The 22,993-nt window shown below is 40.5% G+C and overlaps 1 protein-coding gene across 5 annotated transcripts in view; it reads right to left on the minus strand.

Moving 5' to 3' along the window:
* Positions 1 to 242: 242 nt before the first annotated feature.
* fam193a (family with sequence similarity 193 member A) overlaps positions 243 to 22,993 on the minus strand; it is a 96,570-nt gene continuing 73,819 nt past the window's right edge. For 4 of the 5 annotated variants that reach the window (XM_007905250.2, XM_042343027.1, XM_042343012.1 and 1 more), the window contains exons 9-23: positions 19,752 to 19,899; positions 16,992 to 17,069; positions 15,716 to 15,831; positions 14,478 to 14,720; positions 13,683 to 13,836; positions 13,229 to 13,402; positions 11,910 to 12,161; positions 11,226 to 11,442; positions 10,516 to 10,776; positions 8,526 to 8,808; positions 7,626 to 7,812; positions 6,803 to 7,033; positions 4,291 to 5,134; positions 2,454 to 2,535; positions 243 to 1,477 (exon numbers count right to left, since the gene is read on the minus strand). In XM_007905250.2, the coding sequence (XP_007903441.2) occupies positions 1,384 to 1,477; positions 2,454 to 2,535; positions 4,291 to 5,134; positions 6,803 to 7,033; positions 7,626 to 7,812; positions 8,526 to 8,808; positions 10,516 to 10,776; positions 11,226 to 11,442; positions 11,910 to 12,161; positions 13,229 to 13,402; positions 13,683 to 13,836; positions 14,478 to 14,720; positions 15,716 to 15,831; positions 16,992 to 17,069; positions 19,752 to 19,899 (3,364 nt within the window). In that variant the 3' untranslated portion in view covers positions 243 to 1,383. The remainder of the gene's footprint in view (positions 1,478 to 2,453; positions 2,536 to 4,290; positions 5,135 to 6,802; positions 7,034 to 7,625; positions 7,813 to 8,525; positions 8,809 to 10,515; positions 10,777 to 11,225; positions 11,443 to 11,909; positions 12,162 to 13,228; positions 13,403 to 13,682; positions 13,837 to 14,477; positions 14,721 to 15,715; positions 15,832 to 16,991; positions 17,070 to 19,751; positions 19,900 to 22,993) is intronic. The other variant, XM_042343024.1, reaches the window with a different exon arrangement.

A 22,993-nucleotide genomic window follows, 5' to 3' on the forward strand; every position in this document is an offset into this window, starting at 1 on the left:
TGGCAATCACTTTTCCGGGGGTGATTTTTTCCCTTAAAAAAAATTTGATCACTCGATCCACCACAGTTTGTGGACAATGCTGTGCGCAATTGGCTGCCGTATTTTGCCCACAAACTATACAATCAATTTACTTTACAGTATATCCTGTGAAGCGCTTTGAAACTTATCGAAGACATGATAAGGCGCTATATCAAATGCAAGGATTATTATTCTTATTCTCGAAGACGCGATGAGCCGCTATGTCAAATGAAAGGATTATTTATTATAAAAATAATTCACCGAGGATTTCCTTCTTTATATATTGGTTCCAGACATGGTCCATAGACCAGCCTTTGAACTGGAGTTAACTGAAAGGCAATAACTATTGATGGGTTTAAACTAGAATCAGTGATACTCAACAGTTGAACTCAAGTCTTTCTTCAGATATGAAAAGTTCACCAAGTCATCCTTACAAGAACATACACAAAGCACAAAGCAAAAAGATTGAAATTTGCTGTGAATGGATGTTCAGGCCAGAGAGAAAAAGGCAAAACAGACGGATATCTTTCTGCCATACTACTATATTCCATCTTTCAAAAAGAAAGACATGATTTTTAATATTACTTAACAATATGTTAAAAAAGTAGCCAGTTAGGCTTCAGTGTTAATACAGTTATACACTCTATAACAGATCCATAGTGTGAGTATTGTTCTTTTGAAATCATTCTGCAGGTATTCTTACACAAGCTGGCTACAAGTCAGAAATCAAACACAATATAGCGTAACTTGTACACTTTAAACAGTGAATTTGAGAAGGAGTCTGGAGGCAACTGGATTTCATCGAGTCCAGCCTGAGCTTTTCCTTCATCAAACCTTTTGTTGGGGAATGCTGGAGGCGAGGGGGTGGGAGGAATAAAAATGACGAAGTCCATTCCCTTGTCAGTAGTCGGATTGTATGTACAGTGCTGAACGCAGAAGTGAATAAAAAGATGCAGCTGATGATGCAAGGAGGGAATACACTGACCTTCACCCAAGTTAAAGGTTGGGAAGAACACTGGGCCATGAGGAGCAGAAGAGTCAGAGACAAAAGTTGCTGGAGCTCCAACCCAACCCTAGCAGGTTATGGCTACTGTCAAACAAGTCCCACTCACAGACTACAAACACACAAGCAAACAAAATCGGGTAAGGAAGTGGCTAACAGCCAGCCACTCGCTCTCCAAACTGCAAGAACATCAGGGCCAAGGTGCTCTGCACCTATGCCAGTGCAGAACCACACAGCAGTGGAAAAAAGGCAAGGCAGGTCCAGATCAACAACCTGGTTAGCTCTCAGCCCAGCAGAGTATATCCGATTGAAAATGTTTCAGCAGAGTCACAGTAGGTTCCTGCAGGAACGTTTCAGTCTGATCAGTGAGCAGCAAAGGTGGCTTTCTTCAAGCTGAAGTTGGACCAGTTGATGGAGAGTCTCTGCCTGGTTTGCCGGGCCGAGTCTAAGCAGAACCTGTAAACCGACAAATGCAGAGTATGAGAGTGTGAGACCGTGAGCATGGTCGAAAAGGAAGGTTTTCACGCGGGACTTGAAAAAGGGGAGAGAGGGGGCAAAGCGGAGGGATTGAGGGAGTGTTCCAAACTTTTAGGGCAGAGTGGCTGAAAGCGTGACCTCCAATGGTGGAGCGGAGGGTGCGAGGGACAAGCTGGAGGCCGTTGCCAATCGAGTGGAGGCATCGGGTGGTGGATTGGGGGAGTGAGGAGGTCGGAGAGCTAGGAGGTCAGAGAGCTGCCAGGGAGTGAAGGGATTTGAGCACGATCCGTTCGGTGATCGGGAGCCAGTGGAGCCTGGCCAGAACTGATGAGATGTGGGTACAGAGTTTGCTCTGGGCAATTATGTGAGCAGCAGAGTTCTGAATGAGCTGTATTTTTTGAATAGTGGAGCTGGGGAGACTGGCAAGGAGTGCGTGTGAGTAATCCAGGTGGGAGGTGACTAATGCATGCTCGAGGATTTCAGCTGCATTTGGGGTAAGGTACAGTCAGAGACGGGCAATGTTGCGGAGGTGGAGGAAGGTCAGGAACTGGATGTGGTGAAGGAAGGACAGCTGGGGGTCGAACCGGATGTCTAGACTGCACACTGGTTCGGTGAGTCTGAGGGAGAGCCCAGGGAGGTTGAGGAGTTCAGATCCGTAGGACAGACGAGACATACTGGCAGAATTTCAGCGCACACTCTGGGGCCCCCAAGCCTTGGCTAATGCCAACCTGTGCCTAATACTTCCTTGAATTTGGTAAGCAGGATGCGTCTCTCCAGGGAGAGAAGGCACATTCCATTCCAACAATCTATCACTGGGATCGCCATGTGTCGATGGAATGCATGGAGTTCTCAGTTTAGTTTGGATACTCTTAAGCATGGGGATGGGTTTCCCTATGTGTCAGATACCTGGCTGACCAAAAAAATGATAGAATTTAATGAGCAACATCTTAATTACCTCTTGAAGTATTCAACTTCCCGTTCAGTTTCGTCCATCTCCACACTGTCCAAATCAATGTCTTTAGGTAGGAACACGTCATCTATTTAAAAGAAAATTAATGCTCAAATTACAGAATATTTTTCAATTATTGCACATAAATGATTTTATGTGGCATGTATTGAAAGAATTAAAACAATGATATTCACTATAAACTAACTTCTTCAGTTTATCTCCACTTACAAGATTTCAAACACTTCATTGAAGAAAATGTCATTACTGTCTTTCAAAGTAATAGAAACCTTTGAAAATTTGTGTCACAGTGATTAATTAGCAATTAAAATTTTGGTAACATTTAAATTCCCTTTCAAATCAATCATCCAGTGCAGACCTTTCCCTATCGCATGGTTTTGTTGCTATCTCAGATAAAAAAGTGAGTAAGCCAGAAGTGTGCATGCTTGTTCATTCTACGCAAACATTGTAATGCACGGGCCACATCTCCTAAAGCACATTCCTCAAACAATGGCTTGAGTAACAAGTAGCTCCCACCCAGACGGGTGGTCCAATATTCGCACAGCGCCGGAAACAGGAGACATCCATTAAAAACACCAAAGTTGTAGGTGCAGAAGTTGAGACCAGATGCCCTTGTTGCCTGGAACTGATGTGTAGTCTGGGGACTACAAAGAACAGACAATCCAAGTCAGTGGTAAGGTGTTTTTCATGATTATGTTAATCTTTATTAGGTGCACTGATGCAGCTATTATAAGGTGCTTTTTTAAGGCCAACTGATCAGAGGTTTATAAAAAAAATTGCAGAGCTTTAATGTCCACAAGAAATAATAAGTACAGTGGGTGTTGCAGTAAATTTTCAAACACATTATCAGAGCTCCCCCTGGTGGTAGAGATGTGCTGCACAAGTACAATTTACATTGGGGGGAAATCTACCTTTTTGACATAAAATAATTTCTGCTATAAATAATAATCCTTGCATTTGATATAGCGCTTTATCATGTCTTCGAGACGTCTCAAAGCGCTTCACAGAATATACTGTATAATTATTATTATTTTTTGAAGGAATTACCACCCCTGGAAAAGTGATCCGCCAATCGACTAACAACCAGGTTTCTATTTGCTGGTGGATAAATAGAGGTGTGTGGAGTAAGGAAACTTGTCCAACTTTTGGCCCTGCTGGGAATCAAACCCAGGTCCCTTGCTTTGTGAGCCGAGTGCTCGAACCACTGAGCTAAAAGACTGCACAATGATCCGCTATGATCAGAATGTGGTAAAGTTTCAGGTTCTTTTGAAATTTCTTGCCTAGAGCTGTATTCCCAAACTGATGAGCAAACATTACTGAATATAATGAGAGATCACCTGTGGAGTTCCCGAAGAGCATATCCTTCTCTCACTCAACCAGCTTGAGGCTGGGATTTCCAAACAATGATGCTGAAGCCTCATATGACCAACAGATTTTTATAAATGAAAATTACAGGGTGACTCCATTAATAAGTTCCACCGCCCTGTTTTAGTCACAGCAGTGGTGTTCTGTGAACCTAACCAATAACACGGCACACCTGGTTTCTGGCGCTGGTAATTTATATAATTCCATTTGGAATAGACAGCAATAGGAATTTAGGAACAGGAGAAGAATATTTGACACTTCACGCTTAATCTACCAACAACCATTCCATGGCACTTTATACTGTCACCTCATATGATTTGATATTATAGCATGATTTCTGGAAAAGGAAATTCTTATTGCTCACAAAAGATACAATTGACAATTTAACTAAGAAAATAGTTAAATTTTCTTATTTCACCTCCACTTTGAAATATTGCTTTTAAGGAAATACAAAACTTACCAATTGAATTGTTGAGCTTGTCACTTTTCTTCTTCTTGTTTTTCTTGTTCTTTCCTTTGAGCTGAGGCGATTCAGCAGTGTTTTTGTGGATTTGCTGTTGCTGTTGCTCATTTGGAGTTTCAATCACTATAGGTACCTTGTCTTCTCTCACATGGTTCAGTCTCTTGCCGTTTACTCCTCTTCTCTCTTCTTTTCTCTGCTCTGTCACCATTTGGCACTCAAGCAGCTTTGGTTTGGATGCTCCCAATTCTGCCTGACACTTTGTGGAGGTCTTCAGGGGGACTTCACAGGATCTGAAGCCCTCCGTTGGCTTTCGTTCAGTACTAAGTTTGGTTGCTTGCGGTTTTAACTTCTGCCTACCATTTAACTCCTCATACACTGTTGTGGTGTCTGCACTATGGTTGTTATCAGGCTGCTTAGCCCTTGCCTCCCTTTGAGCTTGAGACTGAGAGTGTCTGGGGTCTCTCCCATTTGCTGGCAGTTGATGTGTTGGATGAGGTTCTGGCACGACTCTTTGCTCTTCTTTGTTGTTCACCTGTGTGGGTGGGGGATGAGTAGATTTTGCTAGAGTTTCCAGCTGCTGGCATTTGCTGTTATGAACGACATCCACCATGTCTGGGGCTGATTCCTTCAACTGCAGATTCTGTAGAAATGCATCACTTTTTTGTGATTCTTTTGTTCGCTCCTTTTTCTTTTTCTTAGCAGATCTGATTTGCTGCAGCTCCTGAAGCCGCTGCAGCTCCTTTTTTAGCCTCTCTTCCTCCTCTTTCTGCCTCTGCTCTTCCAGCAGTTGTAGTTGCTCTCTTTCCCGGGCTTCGGCCTCAAGGCGAGCTTTCTCTTCCTGCTGAAGGAAACAGCAATAAGTTTAGGGAGCTTAGGCTGCAGGCGAGAAAATGAGGGTAACTCACCAGTGTCCCTATTCCTCAATTAACGTTCCCCGCCACAAGTTGAAGGCAGCAATTCGCAGTATGAAGTAGTGCACCAGCCCCTTTGAAATTTCACTTTCCGTGTTACTATCCATACCAAGTCACCTTTCCAACTCTTTCCATCAAGCTACCTTACTTACAACAACAACAACAAGATTCCATTTACAGAGCACCTTTCACGTCGGGAGGACGTCCCAAGGCGCTGACATTTTCACATAGTAAAACACGTCTTATGATTAGCTCCGGCTAATCAAACTGGAGGCCCATGGGCCACACCCAGCCCGGGAGGTGATTTTATTCGGCCCGCAAGTCATTCCCAACTTCCTTATCCGAAGAGCAAATACAGGCGACGCACAGATCCTGAGCCAATCAGGAGACAGTCACCGGGGGTTTAGGCGCTGCCTGACAACGGGACTGACCAATCACGAGACGGTCACCAGGGTATCAGGCTCCGCCTGGCAACGGGACTGACCAATCAGGATAAAATATTGCTTATGTGGCCCATGGACATATCTCAAATCTGGCATCTGGCCCTCAGCAGCCAGAAGGTTGGACCACCCTGATCTTGCTGATACAATAATGCTCCTGATCCTGGAAAAACCAGACCAACACGCATCGTGCAACTCATTTTGACATATCCGAAAACTAAACTTGCTCATGTGCTTAGATGGGGAGCGTGAAGTTGCGCTTCAAATATCTTGCGTCATTTGCAGTTTGATATTCTGCACAAAGCTCCAAGGAATACCCAGGAAAGAATTGGAAGATAATAAAGCATGGCATGAATAAATTCAACTCATCAAGCTCGTTTCTTCTCGCAAATCATGTACAATTATTATGACTATTCTGTATTTCACTCCACCCACTGATTCAATCTCCTAGGGGAAAATTGTACTTTATCATGTCAAACATCTCAAAATACAGAGCATATGTTGGAATCTTCTACGCACAAATCTGATTAGCTTACCACATTTTTCACATTACCATGTACCAGATGTGAAGTTAAGGCTCCAAATGATCTGGCAGTAATACAACAAGAAGCAAATTGAAAATTAATCCATCTTCCTTCATCTTCTTGGACGCGGTTTCATTTTAAATAGCGAAGGGAAAAAAAAACTTATAAAATCGTATTCCTCAACAATAAGATTTTGAATCCAATTTATTTACAATTCACCGGATACAAAATGGATCATAGCTTTCCCCAAAATTTCCTATAAGTTCATATAACTCACAAAGCATTCGCCAATTTATAATTTGGGAATTCGTTATTTACCAGTACGTTACACTTCTACTGTTAAAATAAAAACAGAGTAATCCAAAAAAATGCAATCCAATTTTCCAGCTCTTGCCAATATCCCTTAATGTTTTTACTTAGGTGCTTATTCACATTCCTTTTGTATTCTGATCACAATCAAAAGAACCTGCATCGCGTTGGAGACAGACTGGGCTCCAAACACAACAGCAGTCCGGAACAAACAAATGAGTTGTGCATATTGGGTGCAATGTCACCCATTGGAAACAAAGACAGAAGCAAGTATTTACTGTTCAGAGGTTAGTTTTTAGCCTCACGATGGAGAGAAATCGGTTACCTTTCGCTGCTTGTGCCGTGCTCGTTTTGCTGCCCTTGAGCTGCTGACTGGTTTGGATTCTGTGCTATTTATAAACTGTAATAGATCTTCTACTTTTCTATGATCTACGATTTGCTCCTTTTCAAGGATCTGGTCTGCTTTCTTTGGCTGCTCCTCTTTACGCTTCGTAAGTCGCAAGCGCAGTTTCTCCCGCATTTCTGCATAATTTCTACTTGTTGGTGCAGCTGGCGGCTGAAAAATAACAGGGAATTAATATTCAGTGGCAGCCTTTGGATCCTTTTTAAAGAAAACAGATCACACTTCTGATTAAAGTGTTCTAATCGCATTTAGCAGCACATTTTGCACAATAAACTTAACACTTCTGTCTTTACAAGTACAAGACGAGAACTGAATGAAAACCACACAGGGCTCAATGTTTAGTGAAGAACAGATAGATAAATCTCGATAATCTTAGAGACTAATGTGAACTATTTCCAGCCACCTGAGCTGGGGTTACGATCAGATTTCATGCTAAGAAGTTACTGCTTTATTTTTATTGAAACAATTTTTCAACATCATGGTTTCAATTCTACCTGCACTGTGTTGGATCAAAACCTATGATAAGGCATTAGCTAATACAGCCACTTCTGCATTGCAATCTGTTTATACCTTTACACCGATGCATAGCGGCACAGGCACTTACACCCACTGGTAACAAGCGCCCAGCCCAAATCCTCTATTTTTTATTAAATAACAAGCTCGTCACAAACATTGACAGAATATAACTGAAAGTGAAGGAGAATGCTTCCAGTATGCGATGAAACAAAAAATAAAGATCACTTACCCCGCCATGCCCAAAGAATTCACAGTAGCAGCAGTCACAGTACTTTCCTTCTTTCTGATTAGTTGATGTTGAGGTACTAGAGCTGTGTTCTGAGCAGCTATCTTCATCCTGACTTTCCTCTCCATCAAACGGCTGATGATCGTACACGTTATTGCTCTCGCACGGGTGTCCCTCACAGTCTGGGTCACTACAGAAGTATCAAATTAACCATTTGTTAGACCAGAAAAACATTTGTGTCTGGGAAAGAATACAAAATACTTTTAAGATTATTGCAGGTTCACATACCCGCTGGTTATAAAAATGTGTTGAATTTGTAATTAGATCGTCAGTTAATTCCAACGAATTATAAAAATTCCCCACATTGTACGTATAATGAATAGAGCAGTCCTTCAACGGAAAGTGAAAGTGCAAAAAAACACACGTAGTTAAATAAAATTAGAATTTTTGCTCCTTCCAACTCCCATGATCTGATACACAGTATGTTCAGATGTCATTAACATGATTAACATACACCGAGACCCAAAATATCACCTTGCCTTAGGCTGTAAGATTGTCCAAAATGGGGAAATTTCTTCAAATCAGTCTCAATTTGGAAGCCGGTGCTTATTAATAATTGCTCAAAATTAAGGCTGAATTCAATTTTCCATGATACTGCACGATTTTAGCATTCTTGAGCAAAAAACATCTTATAGGCTAAGACTGGGTAGAATTTCAGGCTACCGGAGTCACAACTGTTATATAGCCACAGTAAAATAAATGTGCAAATTTTAAGCAGGCTAAATATGTCCCAAACTAATGCAGTCTTGATTTATGCAGCTTACAGTATGGAAACTTGAGTGTACAATTCCGTTGAAATTGTTGAATAGCCGCAATATTCACAGGCACACATTGTGTACTAACCTGCAGACACTGGCGGAGGCACTGACTGAGCTTTCTGTAGTAGCTGCAGGGGGTGCTGTTGTGGTTGGACACAGCCCAGAATGGGGATCTACAAAACCTGGGGCTGTTGAAGCTGTCTTTGGGAAGGGTGCAGTCACAAGATTAGGCATGTGAGGTGCAGAGGCAGGGGACACTGGCGTGGGCGTGAGAGATGGAAGAGAGGTTAAACCTGTGGGGCTGTTCCTAGGTGCGACCGGTGTGGGATGTCTGTGGTCCTCTTTACCTAAATTATGGAACACTTCACCTGTGCCCAAAATAAAACAAAGAGATGACTTGTAACACTGCACATTTTACAATTTGGCTACAGTGTTTTCCCAATTCGAAGAATGCATAATAAATACAAGAAATGACAATGTACTAGTACAAACCAGTTACCCAAGACAACACAACTTAGCACCAGTTTCTGGAACAAGGCCACAATTTATGGCGTCCCACGGTTCCATCCAGTTTTGTTAACATTTCAGAATTACGAGCATGCAGTTAAAAAAAAAGTTGAAAAACAGAGCCAAGCGATAGAATATTGGTTTGCAGACTTTCATAGTCAGCTGAGATATTAAACTGTGGTGGTCTCGGCCATCTGTTCTTGGGATCAGGTAAAAGATCCCTCGACACGATTTCAAAGAGCACAGGACGCGGCGGGGGCCTGAAAATAATCATGTCTTAGCCTTACAAACATGGTCTTCAAAATTCAGATTGAATTTAATTTCTTTGCACAATCTTAATTTCGGAAGCTGGTTTTCTGAAGAACTGAAAGCTAAGACCACAAGAAATTTCAGGCCTTTGGTGTCTGGCCAATACACCCCAGCCAAACTCAACAATTGTAACATTGATTCAATTTGGTGATTCAATTTATAGCTGGTAGAGAGTAGCTGCTGATACATATGTATGGAACCGTCAAATTTCAAAAGAATTTACTATGATTTTTTTGAGACAATTCAACACAAGGCGTGAGATCAAATGCAAGTGTTAGTATTGTGTTTTAGTCATCTGCAGCTGGTTACCTATATCCACTTCCCATAGCTGGAAGGCTATCAGATAAAACAACCTGCAGAAAACACTCAATCTGACCCTCCTGATTACAAATCAAGGAGTACTCCGTAGTATGGCAGCCATGGGAAAATCAGCCTAAACGTTCTATCCATCCAGTTGGAGCAGAATGTGTGGTAGGTAACTGACCCGCTCTTGGAAAAACCACAAGTTAGTTGACCGTACAAAAGCATACACAGTAAAACTTGCATAAGTTGTATAAATCGTATAATCGCCCAAGTCGTACATCCACTCTTCAACTCTGTTGAAGAGTTTAGATTCTATGCAAGTTTGCCATTACTCACTGTACATAAATCATATTAAATGTATAATCCCAACTGATACAACTTATGTGAGGTATACAGCATATATATTAACCATCTCAGACCTAGATTTGGAGCACTTTTGACACACATGTATGCATAGAATAGCAATACTCGATACAGAAAGGAAATCTTTTGAGAAGCAGGAGAAATGTTATTTTTAAACAAATCTGTAGCTCCTCATCAACTCAACATATGCACTACAGAAAGTGAATAGTGAATAAATAGAAAGTTGAATATGATCATTCACTCATGAAAGAAATCTGCAACTCAGTACGGATACTGTCAGGTTGAGTTAAAAAGTCTGAGTGAGAATAACATGTTAAGCAAGTTCCTACCCCTATTCTCTCTGCATTTCCTCATTAGCCATATCACATGCATCAATTAAAGAATAAACCTTACCTGGTAACATATAGCTCTTTACTGCACAAAAACATCCCAACCTACGTATAGATTGCCAAACACTTCACAGCACAGATTTTGCAAATGGGTATAAATGTGACATAATGCAAAACACAGTCTCAACAAAAACACAGTCTCAACAAAACAGATTTGAATAATCCTGGTCAAAGGTTGAAAAGAAAGTAAATTCTGATTTTTACCCAGAGATGTAGGCCTTTTGGATGAAACCTTGAACTGATTGGAGCTGGATTGCACAGTAGTGGCTGTAGACGAGACAGAGGAAGTGGCTGAGGAAGTGGCCATGATAAATTTGTTTGCTTCCATGGAGCCAGGATTGTATAGACATTTTTTCCTTGCAGCGGGTTTTTTCTCCTTGGTATCTGCAACAACGGTGTCAGTGCTGCTTGTGGGAAGAAGAGCTTCTGGACTAATCTCAGTGAGTGCTGACCCTAACACATCACCTGTGGATCAATGAAGGATACAGATGACTTTGTGTAAGAAATTGTCTTAGAATTGCAATATGAACATAAAAACTTTTTTATTCTTATAACAAGATATGACTTTCAATGTAATACCATTCATTATTAAAGTTAAATTTATTCTCTTAAATTAGAATTGGACACTGAGCATAAGAAAAAACTAAAACACCAGGTACTATAAAACATATACACAAAGGCTTAGTTTAAGCCTTTTTCAATTTCAGTTAAGGAGAAATATTATGAAATATGCTTTTGTTATTACAATAGCACAGATCTGAAACAGTGTTTTCTCAGAACATAAAAAACATTCAAAGTTATGACCGTAGAAACCAGAACACAAAATTCAGTTAGTAACCACTCACATGAATAGGATAACGGCTCTCTCTTTCTCAAACTTAACCCAAAAAACGTGTAAACAGACAGGTCCTTACCAGACAAGGATTCTGGTAGGAACGCAGCAGGACTCCATGGTTTGTCTCCATTTATTAGTTCTGATCCCCAAAGACTGGCTAACTTGTGGGATGTAAGGAGTGGATTGTTCCAGTCAGAAGTACTGCCAAAACAACTTGGATAGATGTGATCCTGGAGGGAGGCGTTGAATACCTGATGCTTGTTAGAGTGATTAGGAGCTGGAGCTGAAGGAAGAGTCTGAAAAATTAAATTTTAAAAAATGTCGTCACTCAATCCACGACTGTTTTGTGGGACACTACTGTGTGTGATTGTCTGCTGCATTTCACCCACAAAATATACCATCAAATCACTTTACAGTATATTCGGTGAAGCGCTTTGTGACCTCTCAACGACGTGACAAGACGCCATATCAAATGGAAGTATTATTTTTAATAATCTTACTTGTCTGCTTATTCATTTCTTCCCACAACACTTTTATTGATAAATAAACAAACATAATCCTTGCATTTGATAATATTCGTCACATTTGGTATTGCACCTTTCATATTAGGAGGACATCCCAGAGCGCTTCACAGGATATACTGTAAAGCCTCGATCCGTCTAGCACATTAATTTAACAATAAAGTTTGAGATCAGCCCAATAAAATAATTGCACCAGGAAATCTGGTCTGAGTGAAGGGGGAAATTACCAGGTAAGGCCTTACCTTGTGTGTGAATGGTGGGGTTGTTGCATACAGAGTTGGATGAAGGAGAGGTCGAGGCAGATGGGGGATGGTGTGCAGTGGTAAATGCCCGTGGATATGGGGATAAAGATGAAGAGCAGGATGGGAAGGCTTCTCTGTGGGTAAGAACTGGTGGCCACTGGGAAGACGTCCAGCTGCGAGTACAGATGTATTCAGACCAGAAGCCTCTTGCTTGCAGACATGACATTCACAAATGTTCTGAACCTGGTCAGCCTTGGAGGGAAAAACAATAGGAGGAACATTTGGAACAATTTTTAATGTCTTTATAAATCTGTGACGTATCACATGACTTTTGACGCCACAAATTCCACCCCTTCTTCATCCTCAAAACTGGTTTGTATCAAAATTGTGGAACATTCTAAAATTAATTAAGCCTTAATTTGGAAGCAATTTTTTTTTGATATATGTGGACAATTGGCTTCCAAATTAAAATTGAATTAAGAATTTTGCATATTTCTGCACAGACAAATTGTAAAACAAAATGTTTTTCCAGGCTAAGGCTTGGACCTGTGGTAGTTCCTAATTTTAAATCAACAAAAATCAGTACTTAATGGGTTTTCTAATTTTTTCCAAACCAAGGAAAATTAATTCCAATCGTTAAATATGCAAAAATGTTCAATAACATGTCCCAAGATCGCATGCTGAACATGTCTAAAGTCACTCCGTTTATAATAATAATAATCCTTGCATTTGATGTCGCACCTTTTCACCTCTTTGAGACATCTCAAAGCGCTTCACAGAATATACTGTAACATGGATTGATTGTGTATTTTGTGGGTGAAACGCAGCAGCCAATTTTTTTGGAAGGGATTATTATCCCCGGAAAGCGATCCACGTAATGGACTAACAACCAGGTTCCTACTTACTGCTAGGTAAACAGAAGTGTGTGGAATAAGGAAACTTGCTGAAGTTTTCGCCCCGCCTGGGAATCTAACTCGGGAATCTAATTGCGAGGTAAACCCTACAGGACCTTTGTCGCAGGAAGTGACAATACTGCCAGCTCATAGTGTGCATGCATGCACAAAATGTGAAGTTTGTGGCAACCTTACAACCCAGATATTGGCCATTTTTGGAGTTAAAAAGGTCATTTTAAAATCATGGGGAAATAAATGTTGATCATCTGTCGAATTTCTAAAAAAAACAGCAACACTAGTTAAATTGTAGAGGCTTGTGCTTGTATAAACATAGAAATGCACCAGGACCCAGGAGAATTTGGCAGTATACATTTGTAAAATAAATTGTGCTCTAAGGTTCTTTTAAAAATATGAAGCTGTGATTACCTGCTGACTGGGATACGATGGTGGTGGACTGTCCCTCCTCGATTCTTCTTTCCTTGCTGCTCTTTTTACAGTTGTTTCCTCTTTATGTGACACAGGAGGTTCACCGCTGCTCTCCCCATCATCACCATCATCAACCTCTGAAGAACTACTACTTGTGCTGCTCACCTGGGGAGACTGACACCCACACCCACAACATTAACGAGAATGGGAAGGTATCTATTTACAAACATTCGTTAGTCACAACCTTGGAAAATCTGCGGCCGTTTCCTCAAGAAATGCCACCGCTCATAAACACAAATAGGAAGAGACTAAAAGGAAGAGACTAAAAGGGAAAGGAGAACGATACTCCAGAGTTGGGCACACAATCAGAACTCTACATGTGCCATCAAATGTGAAATGCAGACTGATTTAAAATAGAAATAAAACAGGATGGTTCATAGAAATGCACACATACCTCATCTTTTAGTGCCATGTTTTCACCTCCACCATTCAGTTCACCATGGATACCATTCATGTTGGCTACAACTTCAGCATCGTCATAACTGTTCAGTGGGTATATGTCAGCAAAATTGGCTGATAATGGTGCAACATCTTCATCGTCACTTCCACTAAGAAAAACGAGCCACGTGTGACCACATTACTCAGAGACATGGTTACAAAGAGCTTTGTTTTCACAAAAGGCATTCCATAACTTCCTTCCACACAACACATTTGTAGCACTTACATATGTGCATTTATTTGAACTTAAGACTCAGGTTTGCTGTTTTAGGATTTGTTCACAAAATCATTCTGCGCGAGACAGGTTCTAGTTTAGTAAGTTCCTTTGATGTTGTAAAATAATAATCCTTGCATTTGATATAGCGCCTTATCACTTCGAGATGTCTCAAAGCGCTTCACAGGATACATCATAAAGTCAATTGATTGTATATTTTGTGAGCAAAACGTGGCAGCCAATTGCGCACAGCAGGGTCCCACAAACAGTCGTGGATTGAGTGACCAAACTATTATTATATTTTATTTTTTTGAAGGAATTATTAGCCCCGGAAAAGCGATTCACCAATAACAACCGAGTTCCTACTTATTGCCAGATAAACAGAGACGTGTGGAGTAAGGAAACTTGCCCAACGTTTCACCCCACCCATGGATTGAATGACCAAATTATTATATTTTTTTATTGGGATTATTACCCCAGGAAAGCCATCCACCAAAATGCCTGACCACAAAAGATTGAGAATGCCTGAGCACTTACAAGGTGGGGGCGGAGTTGCTGTCAGTGAGAATGAGTCGCGGGTGCTGCTGAATGGTGATGGGCGAGCTGGAGCCAGATCCTGAGCTGGCAGATGACATACTAGGCGGACGTATTTCTGAGAGGTAATCGGGAGCAGATTCCACTTGCAATGGTAACGTGTTGATAGAAAGATCATCAGGAATGGGAGAGTCCATGATACCACAAGTGAGTATATGAGAGAGGCTGCAGTCATCGCAGGTACATCTAAAAATAATTGAAGTTACGTCAAATTGTTGGGTGGAATAGAAGTGTTACTCTGAGCTGGCCTTGCAATACTTAAATCATTAAGTGATCAGTGTGGTTCCTTGAAATTGTACTATTCTACTCCTTAGAGCTGAAGCCATTGCCTTGAGCATAACATCAACTTGCATTTAAATAGAGCCCCTCACACCGGACGACATCTCAAATAATAATAATAATAATAATAATCCTTGCATTTGATATAGCGCTTTTCACGGCGGGAGGACGTCCCAAAGCACTTCACAGAACACACTGTAAAGTGAATTGACTGTATATTTGTGGGCGAACGCGGCAGCCAATTGCGCACAGCAGTGTCCCACAAACAGTCGTAGTTTGAAAATGACCAATTTATTATTGTTTTGGGTTTTAGAGGGATTATTATTAGGCTCTGTGTGGAGTAAGGAAACTTGTCCAAGGTTTCGCCCTGACCTGCCTGGAATTGAACTCAGGTCTCTCGCTTACAAAGCGAGTGCTCTAACCACTGAGCTACAAGACTCCATCTTGGGTTGGGGTGGGGGAAAAAGGCAAAGTTGTAGATCAAAGGCCGCTAAAGTATTAAGGCTGTAATTATTTTACATACTCGATTTGTGCTATAACAACATTACAACTACTAGGAATTCACAGCAAGTTCCATCAAGAGAGTTAACCTGTACATTTACTATGGTGACTTGTCACATTAACAACAGCAACTTGCATTTATATAGAGCCCTTCACATGGATAGCATCTCGGAATACTTATAGACACACCGGATATGTTGGGTAGGATCTTGGAGCCCAATGGACACAGTGGACAGAAATTTAACTACATGGAAATGCTGGACACACAGTCAATTCTCAGAAAACTAATTAAACGGTTCAGATCATACAGAAGGCTGAAACGAGAAAGAATTTTTAGATATTAAAAATTCCATTCTTTCTCTTCCCAGCTTTCTCCCAATTGCTCCATGCAAGACACTTACCTTCGCCTGTAATTACAATTGGGACAATCAGGCATACTCAGGCGTGATGACAGCATATGCCTCATTGTATCAGTGAAATTATTCTCTCCGGTTAGTGCTTTCTTGCTGTTCGTTAGCTGGAAAAAAAATAACCCATTTTACTACGCTGAATTCGCATCAGAACATAAATAAGTTAAAAGCTCAACTTAAATAAGACAAGCTTGCTCAAAACAAGTTAGCTTTGTCCAGCACAATGACATGTTACTGAACTGCGTTACAGATTCATCAATATGAATATTTTCAGTCAAGGTACTTGCTACAAGGAGAATGCGACACAGGATATAAAAAGATATCCAGACCTTGTGCGTTCGAGCCATAATCACGCCACTAATTCATCCACACTCAAAATAAATCGTTGTTACATTAAATGTCATCAATAAACCTTTTATGGGGAGGCCATTGTGGACAACGTTTCTAAGGATAGCAAGGATTTGAAGTCATGTGAAACGTCTGTAATTTGTAAAAATATGGAGAAACCAAGCAAAGCACAAAAAAACTAATTCCTTTGTTATAATATCAAGTCAGTTGATCCGGATTTCAAAAAGGCCCTTCACTAATCGTACTTGAAAATTCCAAATGAAACAAGGCTGAGAAAAAAATCCTCAGAATTCAGGTTTTCATTACTTCAATGACTTCCTAAACATCATAGCAATAAACTGCAATATGTGCAACAGGTAACATCAGAAACAAACTAAACTTTGTCATTCGCTTTGTTTGAGGTTAATAGGAGACCCACCAAGAGCTGAAGATGTTGGTTACAGGGAATGAAGTGTGAAAACTAACTCTGACCCAATTCTTCGTAACCAACCAATTGTTGCATTAATGGTGCTAAGTCTGACCATCAGCTGTGTGTTTCTAACTTCTGATTTGGTGTTATAAATTGGTTAATAATGATTTCACATTTTTTACCTTGACTAGCATAACTGTATCAGTCACAGAGGAAGAAAAACAATTAGATTTCAAAACAATTACATTGATAATTGAGAAGCACATTGTAACCTTCATAGAGATGTCATGACATTTGAATCACAAATAATTCAAACAGCATTTTTTTTTGGATATGTTTGAATACTTTTAAAATAATAATAGTTTAAAAATCTGAATACTTATCCCTAATTACTGGTGAACTGGACAGGTACCTCTGTGACAAACGAAAGTGAGTATTTTACAATGTGACCCAAAATGTGTATTTTACAATCTCCAAAGTAAGCAAGATACGTCTATTTGGCCATTTTACCTGTTCTTCCAATAATCGCCGCTGTTTGAAGAATTCCCAGTCCTCCTTCAGCATTCGCTGTTTGGTTTTCATTGCCATCTGAGAAAGAAAATGCTATGTTTATACTTGGTCTAAAAATTATAGCACAGTTCTGCTAACTTGCAGCATTTGATGTTTGAAAGGCAGGTGGTCAGAACATCAATGAACCTGGATTCCCTTACATTTCCAGATAAAAATAACTTCGTTCTGCTGCATATATAAACATTTACTCCTATATCTATTTTTAATTCTCATCTACTTGTCAAGCACTTCGACAAAGTGAAACTAGTCTGCTATTATAATTCTTATTCACTCTTACCACCACACAAACTGAGTATAGAAAGATAATTCTAATGTTGTTAATAGCTAATGCTGACATTACACTGTGTTAAGATTGAGACACAAACAGTTTTAAAGCAGATATTTGAGGATTTGAGGTGATAGAGTGCTATGTGCCATGAAACAAGCGTTAGCACGTTTTGATGCCATATTCATCCTAGATTATTTTTTTTAGATTCATAGAATGTTACGGCACAGAAGGAGGCCATTCGGCCCATCGAGTCTGTGCCGACTCTTTGACAGAGCAAGTCACCTTCACTAACCCCAATCACCAGCTTTCTCCCCATAACCCTGCAAACCTGTCTTCTCCAGATACCTATCCAGTTCTCTCTTAAAAGCTGTTATCGAATCGGACGTCACTGCCCTTTCAGGCAGATCATTCCAAATTCGAACAACTCGCTGAGTGAAAAAATTTCTTCTAACCTCCCCTCTGCTTCTTTTGGTAGATATCTTAAGACTGTGACCACGGGTCACAGACACACCTACCAGTGGAAACAGCTTTTCCTTATCTAGCCTGTCGAAACCTTTCATGATCTTGAAGACCTCTACCAGGTCCCCGCGTAACCTTCTCTGCTCTAATGGGAAAAGTCCTAACTTCTCCAGCCATAGCTAAGCTTCTCCATTCCTGGTATCATTCTCGTGAATCTCCTCTGCACCCTTTCCAGTGCCTTAATATCCTTCCTGAAGTAAGGTGCCCAGAACTGGACGCAGTACTCCAGCTGAGGCCTAACCAGTGATTTTTATAGATTAACCATAACCTCCCTACTCTTATACTCTATGCCCCTACTAATGAAGCTCAGTACATCAAATGCCTTTTTTACTGCCTTATCTACCTGCCCCACTACCTTTAATGATTCGCTTACTTGAACACCCAGATCTCTCTGTACGTTCACCCCCCCTTAAGATTGAGCTACCAAGTCTATATTGCCTATCATTTTTCCTACCTAAGTGTATCGCCTCACACTTATCCACATTGAAATCCATCTGCCACATGTCAGCCCATTCCACCATTCTGTGTATGTCTGCTTGCAGTTGGTTACAGTCCTCCTCGCTATTTACTACCCTACCTAACTTTGTATCATCTGCAAACTTGGAAATAGTGCTCTCAATGCCCAAGTCCAGATCATTAATATATATTAGAAAGAGCAGTGGTCCCAATACCGATCCCTGGGGGATACCGCTGCACACCTCCTTTCATTTCGAGAAACACCCATTAACCACCACCCTCTGCTTTCTGTCACTCAGCCAGTTCTTAATCCAAACTGCCACTGTCCCCTTAATACCATGGGCCTCTAATATTTTTATTAATCTCTTATGCGGTACTGTGTCAAAAGCCTTTTTGAAATCCATGTAAATAACGTCCACCACATTTCCCTCATCAACCCTCGCAGTCACCTCTTCAAAAAATTCTATTAGATTTGTTAGGCAAGATTTGCCTTTAACAAATCCATGTTGGCTGTCTCTAATTACCTCATGTTCCTCTAAGTAGAGATTTATTCTGTCCCGGATTATCCAGCTACTTTTGGATTAAGAATTAGAATAGTTTGACTAGATAAGCTTTAGATTTATTTTGTTTACTAAAGTAACAAATATAGATACACAGGAATTTTCAAAAATGGGTTGTATCATTTTGTTTCCTGGGTTTCTCTAACTTTAGCTTTTTTTGCCACACACCATAAAACATAACAGTGAATGTATTCAGTAATGCAAAATGCCACATTAAACAGTGAGGCTATCTAATACAGATCATAATAATCCTTGCATTTGATATAGCGCCTTATCATGTCTTCAAGACGTCGAAACGGGCTTCACAGAATATACTGTTAAGTGAATTGACTGTATATTTTGTGAGCAAAATACGGCAGCCAATTGTGCACAGCAGTGTCCCACAAACAGTCGTGGATTGAGTGACCACATTTTCTTTTAAAAAGGGATTATTACACCAGGGAAAGGCGATCCGCCAATCAACTAACAACTGGGTTTCTATTTACTGTTAGGTAAACAGAGGCAAATGGAGTAAGGAAACTTGTTTAATGTTTCACTCTACCTGGGAATCAAACTGGGAAGATTACTTTATAGAAGCAGCACTACAGAACAGCAAAAGAGTCTTGCTTCCATAAAAATGTCTACTTGGTCCAGCTTGGCTATGGGTCATTGGTTACTTTTTCTTAAGTTGCAGTAAATGATATTTTCAAGCAGTGAAGTTAAAGGTTTTGTCAAATAAAAATAAGCCTCAAATGTTCAAACACTGACAAGCCACACTCATTTTCACTAACCACCTTTAATAATTTTCTTTAGTCGAAGTGCTTCATAAAAACAACCCTCACATAATTTGTTACTCCATTGGTGCACTATTGCAAAACTGAAAATTTGCAAAACATTCTCAACTCAAAAATACTTCACCTGTTCATCCACATAATCATCTATTCGCTTCTGACATTCCATCCACTCTGCAGACACTCTGTTCATTTCCTGGTCCATCTGGAGGTACCGCTGTAGTAAAGTACTGTACATGTCCTCACTGTATGCATCGTGAGATGCTGTACCCAGCCTAAAGGAGACAGTTTTAACAGGACAGTACGTAAGTACAAAACCAGAGAAGCAATCAAGGTACAGCACAATTACATAGAGGAAGATTTTCTGAACATTTTGCTCACTACTCAGTCAGCTTGGCTCAGATGGAAGAACACTCACTTCTCGGTCGGATGCTTATGGGATCACGCCCCACATGGAGTTTGAGCTAACAACCTAAGGTGACACTCCAGGGCTGGGGAGCTCTGCATTGTTGGAGGCACAGTCCTTTATAGGAGATGATAAACTGAGGCCCTGTCGGCCTGTTTTTTTTAGCTGAATGTTAAAACATCTGATGTAAAGAAAAGGGAATTTCTCCAAGTCTTGGCCAAAAATCAAATTACTCACCTCAAAGCTATTTGTGGGATCCCTGTGTACAAAAACAACAAACTGCATTTATATTGCACCTATCACATCAGGGGATTTCCCAAGGTGCTGGGCCGCCAACATAAACAATCACTTCACTTAACAGTAATATCTGCAACGTGGTTTTGAGATATTTCAACATGATAAGCCGTTATAAAAATGGGAAAATTAAAATAGGAAGATTTTTTGTTCTTACTAATGTGCTGAAAATATAGGGAGCAGAGGGAGGCTCGCTTCAGGTAGGTAACAGTAGTTAACTATATTGTTAAATGCCTTGGGATGTCCTCTCGATGTGAAAGATGCTATATAAATGTAAATTTGTATTGTGTTGTAGGTGTGGAGAATAAAATGGAACTAAAAAATTGGCTGCGTTAATTTCTCCAGATGTAGTCTGGTTAATAAACCAGTCAACTTTCCGTCTCTAAGTTTACTAAAATCCAAATTCACAGTACATCTCATCAAATTATACCAGAAAAAAAGATGGTTCTTGAAGTGTAGCTATCCAAATAAAAAAAAATCTTGCATTCAATTCCAGAAACATGGCAAACAGCCCAGTCAGTTCTAGATGGAGAGATGAGATTGTGCAATTCATTTGATTCATTACAAACCCCAACATTCACCTCAAAATTTTCATAAGACTCACAGAAACAAACACTATCTGCCAAGCTTTTCCATTTCTGAATGAGTTATTACAATGAGTTACTGAAGTGCTCAAATTGGCTAGAAGATAAAACCAGTGTGTGTATGTGTGTGCGTCAGAGTGCGCGTGTGGTAGAGTGCGCGCAAGCGTGGCAGAGCGTGGGCAGGGAGCGTGGGCGTGGCAGAGCGTGTGCGCGTGTGTGGCAAGGCGTGCGCGTGTGTGGCAGAGCGTGCGCGTGTGTGGCAGAGCGTGCGGCAGAGTGTGTGTGTGGCAGAATGTATGGGTGTGTATGTGTGGCAGATGTGTGTGTGACAGAGTGTGTGTGTGGCAGAATGTATATGTGTGTGTATGTGTGGCAGATGTGTGTGTGACAGAGTGTGTGTGTGGCAGAATGTGTGTGTGGCAGAATGTGTGTGTGGTAGAGTGTGTGTATGGTAGAGTGTGTGTGTGTGTTGCAGAATGTGTGTGTATGGCAGTGTGTGTGTGGCAGAGTGTGTGTATGGCAGAGTCTGTGTGTGGCAGAGTGTGTTATATTATTAGCTGGAGTTAGATTAGAAGATCAGCCATGATTGAATGGCGGGGCAGGCTCGAAGGGCCGAATGGCCTACTCCTGCTCCTACATGTTATGTTATGTGTGTGTTGCAAAATTATAGTTATTCAGTAAATCCTAAAAATCCAACATTTTAATCCATCTAAACTCTTCAAATAAGGAATGGTAAATATTGCAATTCTCCTTGCTCACAATGCACTCACACAGGTAAGTGGAAGCAGTTTGTTAACCAGATTATAAAATGAATGTCGTCAATGAGTAGCAATGTTCTCCAAAACGAAGTGCCTTATTTAGTATTAACTTTTCTGATGTGCATGACTGATGCTATGTTTTAATATTCTGATGCTCGGCACCATAATCTTTAAAAAGAGCTGATTGGGTTTGGTGGGGTGCGTGTTTGTGTGGCAGGCAGAGAGGAGAAAACATTTCCATAAAAAAACATCACAATTTCACAACAATTAGATTATTCAATCAGGTTTCATGTTGATAACGTGGTGACTGCTGAATGAGTTCACAAACCCAGGGATGGAAACTAACAGCCAGTAAACAGCAGCAAGTTTATTTACCAGCAGACGATTGTATGTTTACTCCATTAGAACGGTTAAGTTTTTTTCAGCTACCCACAGTATTGTTTGTGCTCCGCCTGGTTCGTTTCTTGCCAATTCTCCACTTGCTTCTTGGTTGTGTTTCTCTCTCTCTCTCTTTCCACCCCTCAACACTTCCACAGATAAGGCTACAGCCACAACTTCTAAGTTTGTGATCTTTGTAAAATTAATAAATAATATTGACTTTTGCTATCAGTGCCCAATTTGGAGATTACATTTTTGGGAGCTAGCGGTAGGGAAATGCTGTTTTCAACCACTTAATTTTCCACATGATAATGTCTCCTTTGCCTTACAATTATCAGGGCGAGCTGCGAAGCATGGGCCAGGCACTTTTCTACATAGAGGGAAAAGCAGCAAGATACAGAAAATGTCTTGTGCACCTCAAGAGCAGCATTGGTCACTTCTATTCTTGGAACACACAATATAAAATGTACCCTGTAAAAATGTCAATAGAAAGATACCAAGCAGAGAGGAAGATTTGAAAATCTTGGCTTATGTTCACATCTGAAGAGTTGTAAAAAAAAAGTACTTCAAGAAAATACTAACAGTCAATGGAGCATTGTGTATTCCCTGGCAATACTGACAAGGAACAGGAAGGAAAAGCCATGTGACTGAATGACACAATAAGCTGTTTAAAGGTTCGAGTTCTTCAACAACTTAACTTGTGAGATTTGCTAGTTAGGAACATTTATCCAAACATGTGAAGGACACAAATTTACTAAATTGTACCCAACTGAATAGCAAGTTGTTTCCACCCAAAGATAAAAATCTGATGGGTAATGACGCAAGCTATTTAAAAGTCTCATACTTGATCAAATTTTTCCTAAATGATGGTTTCTTACACACCTTATTTTGTGTGTGTGTGGGGGGGGGGGTGTTAGCACACTGGATTAGCACACCAGTCATTGACTTC

This window comes from Callorhinchus milii, unplaced genomic scaffold (genome assembly GCF_018977255.1).
Source record: "Callorhinchus milii isolate IMCB2004 unplaced genomic scaffold, IMCB_Cmil_1.0 Scaffold1, whole genome shotgun sequence".
Classification (NCBI taxonomy): Eukaryota; Metazoa; Chordata; class Chondrichthyes; order Chimaeriformes; family Callorhinchidae; genus Callorhinchus; species Callorhinchus milii.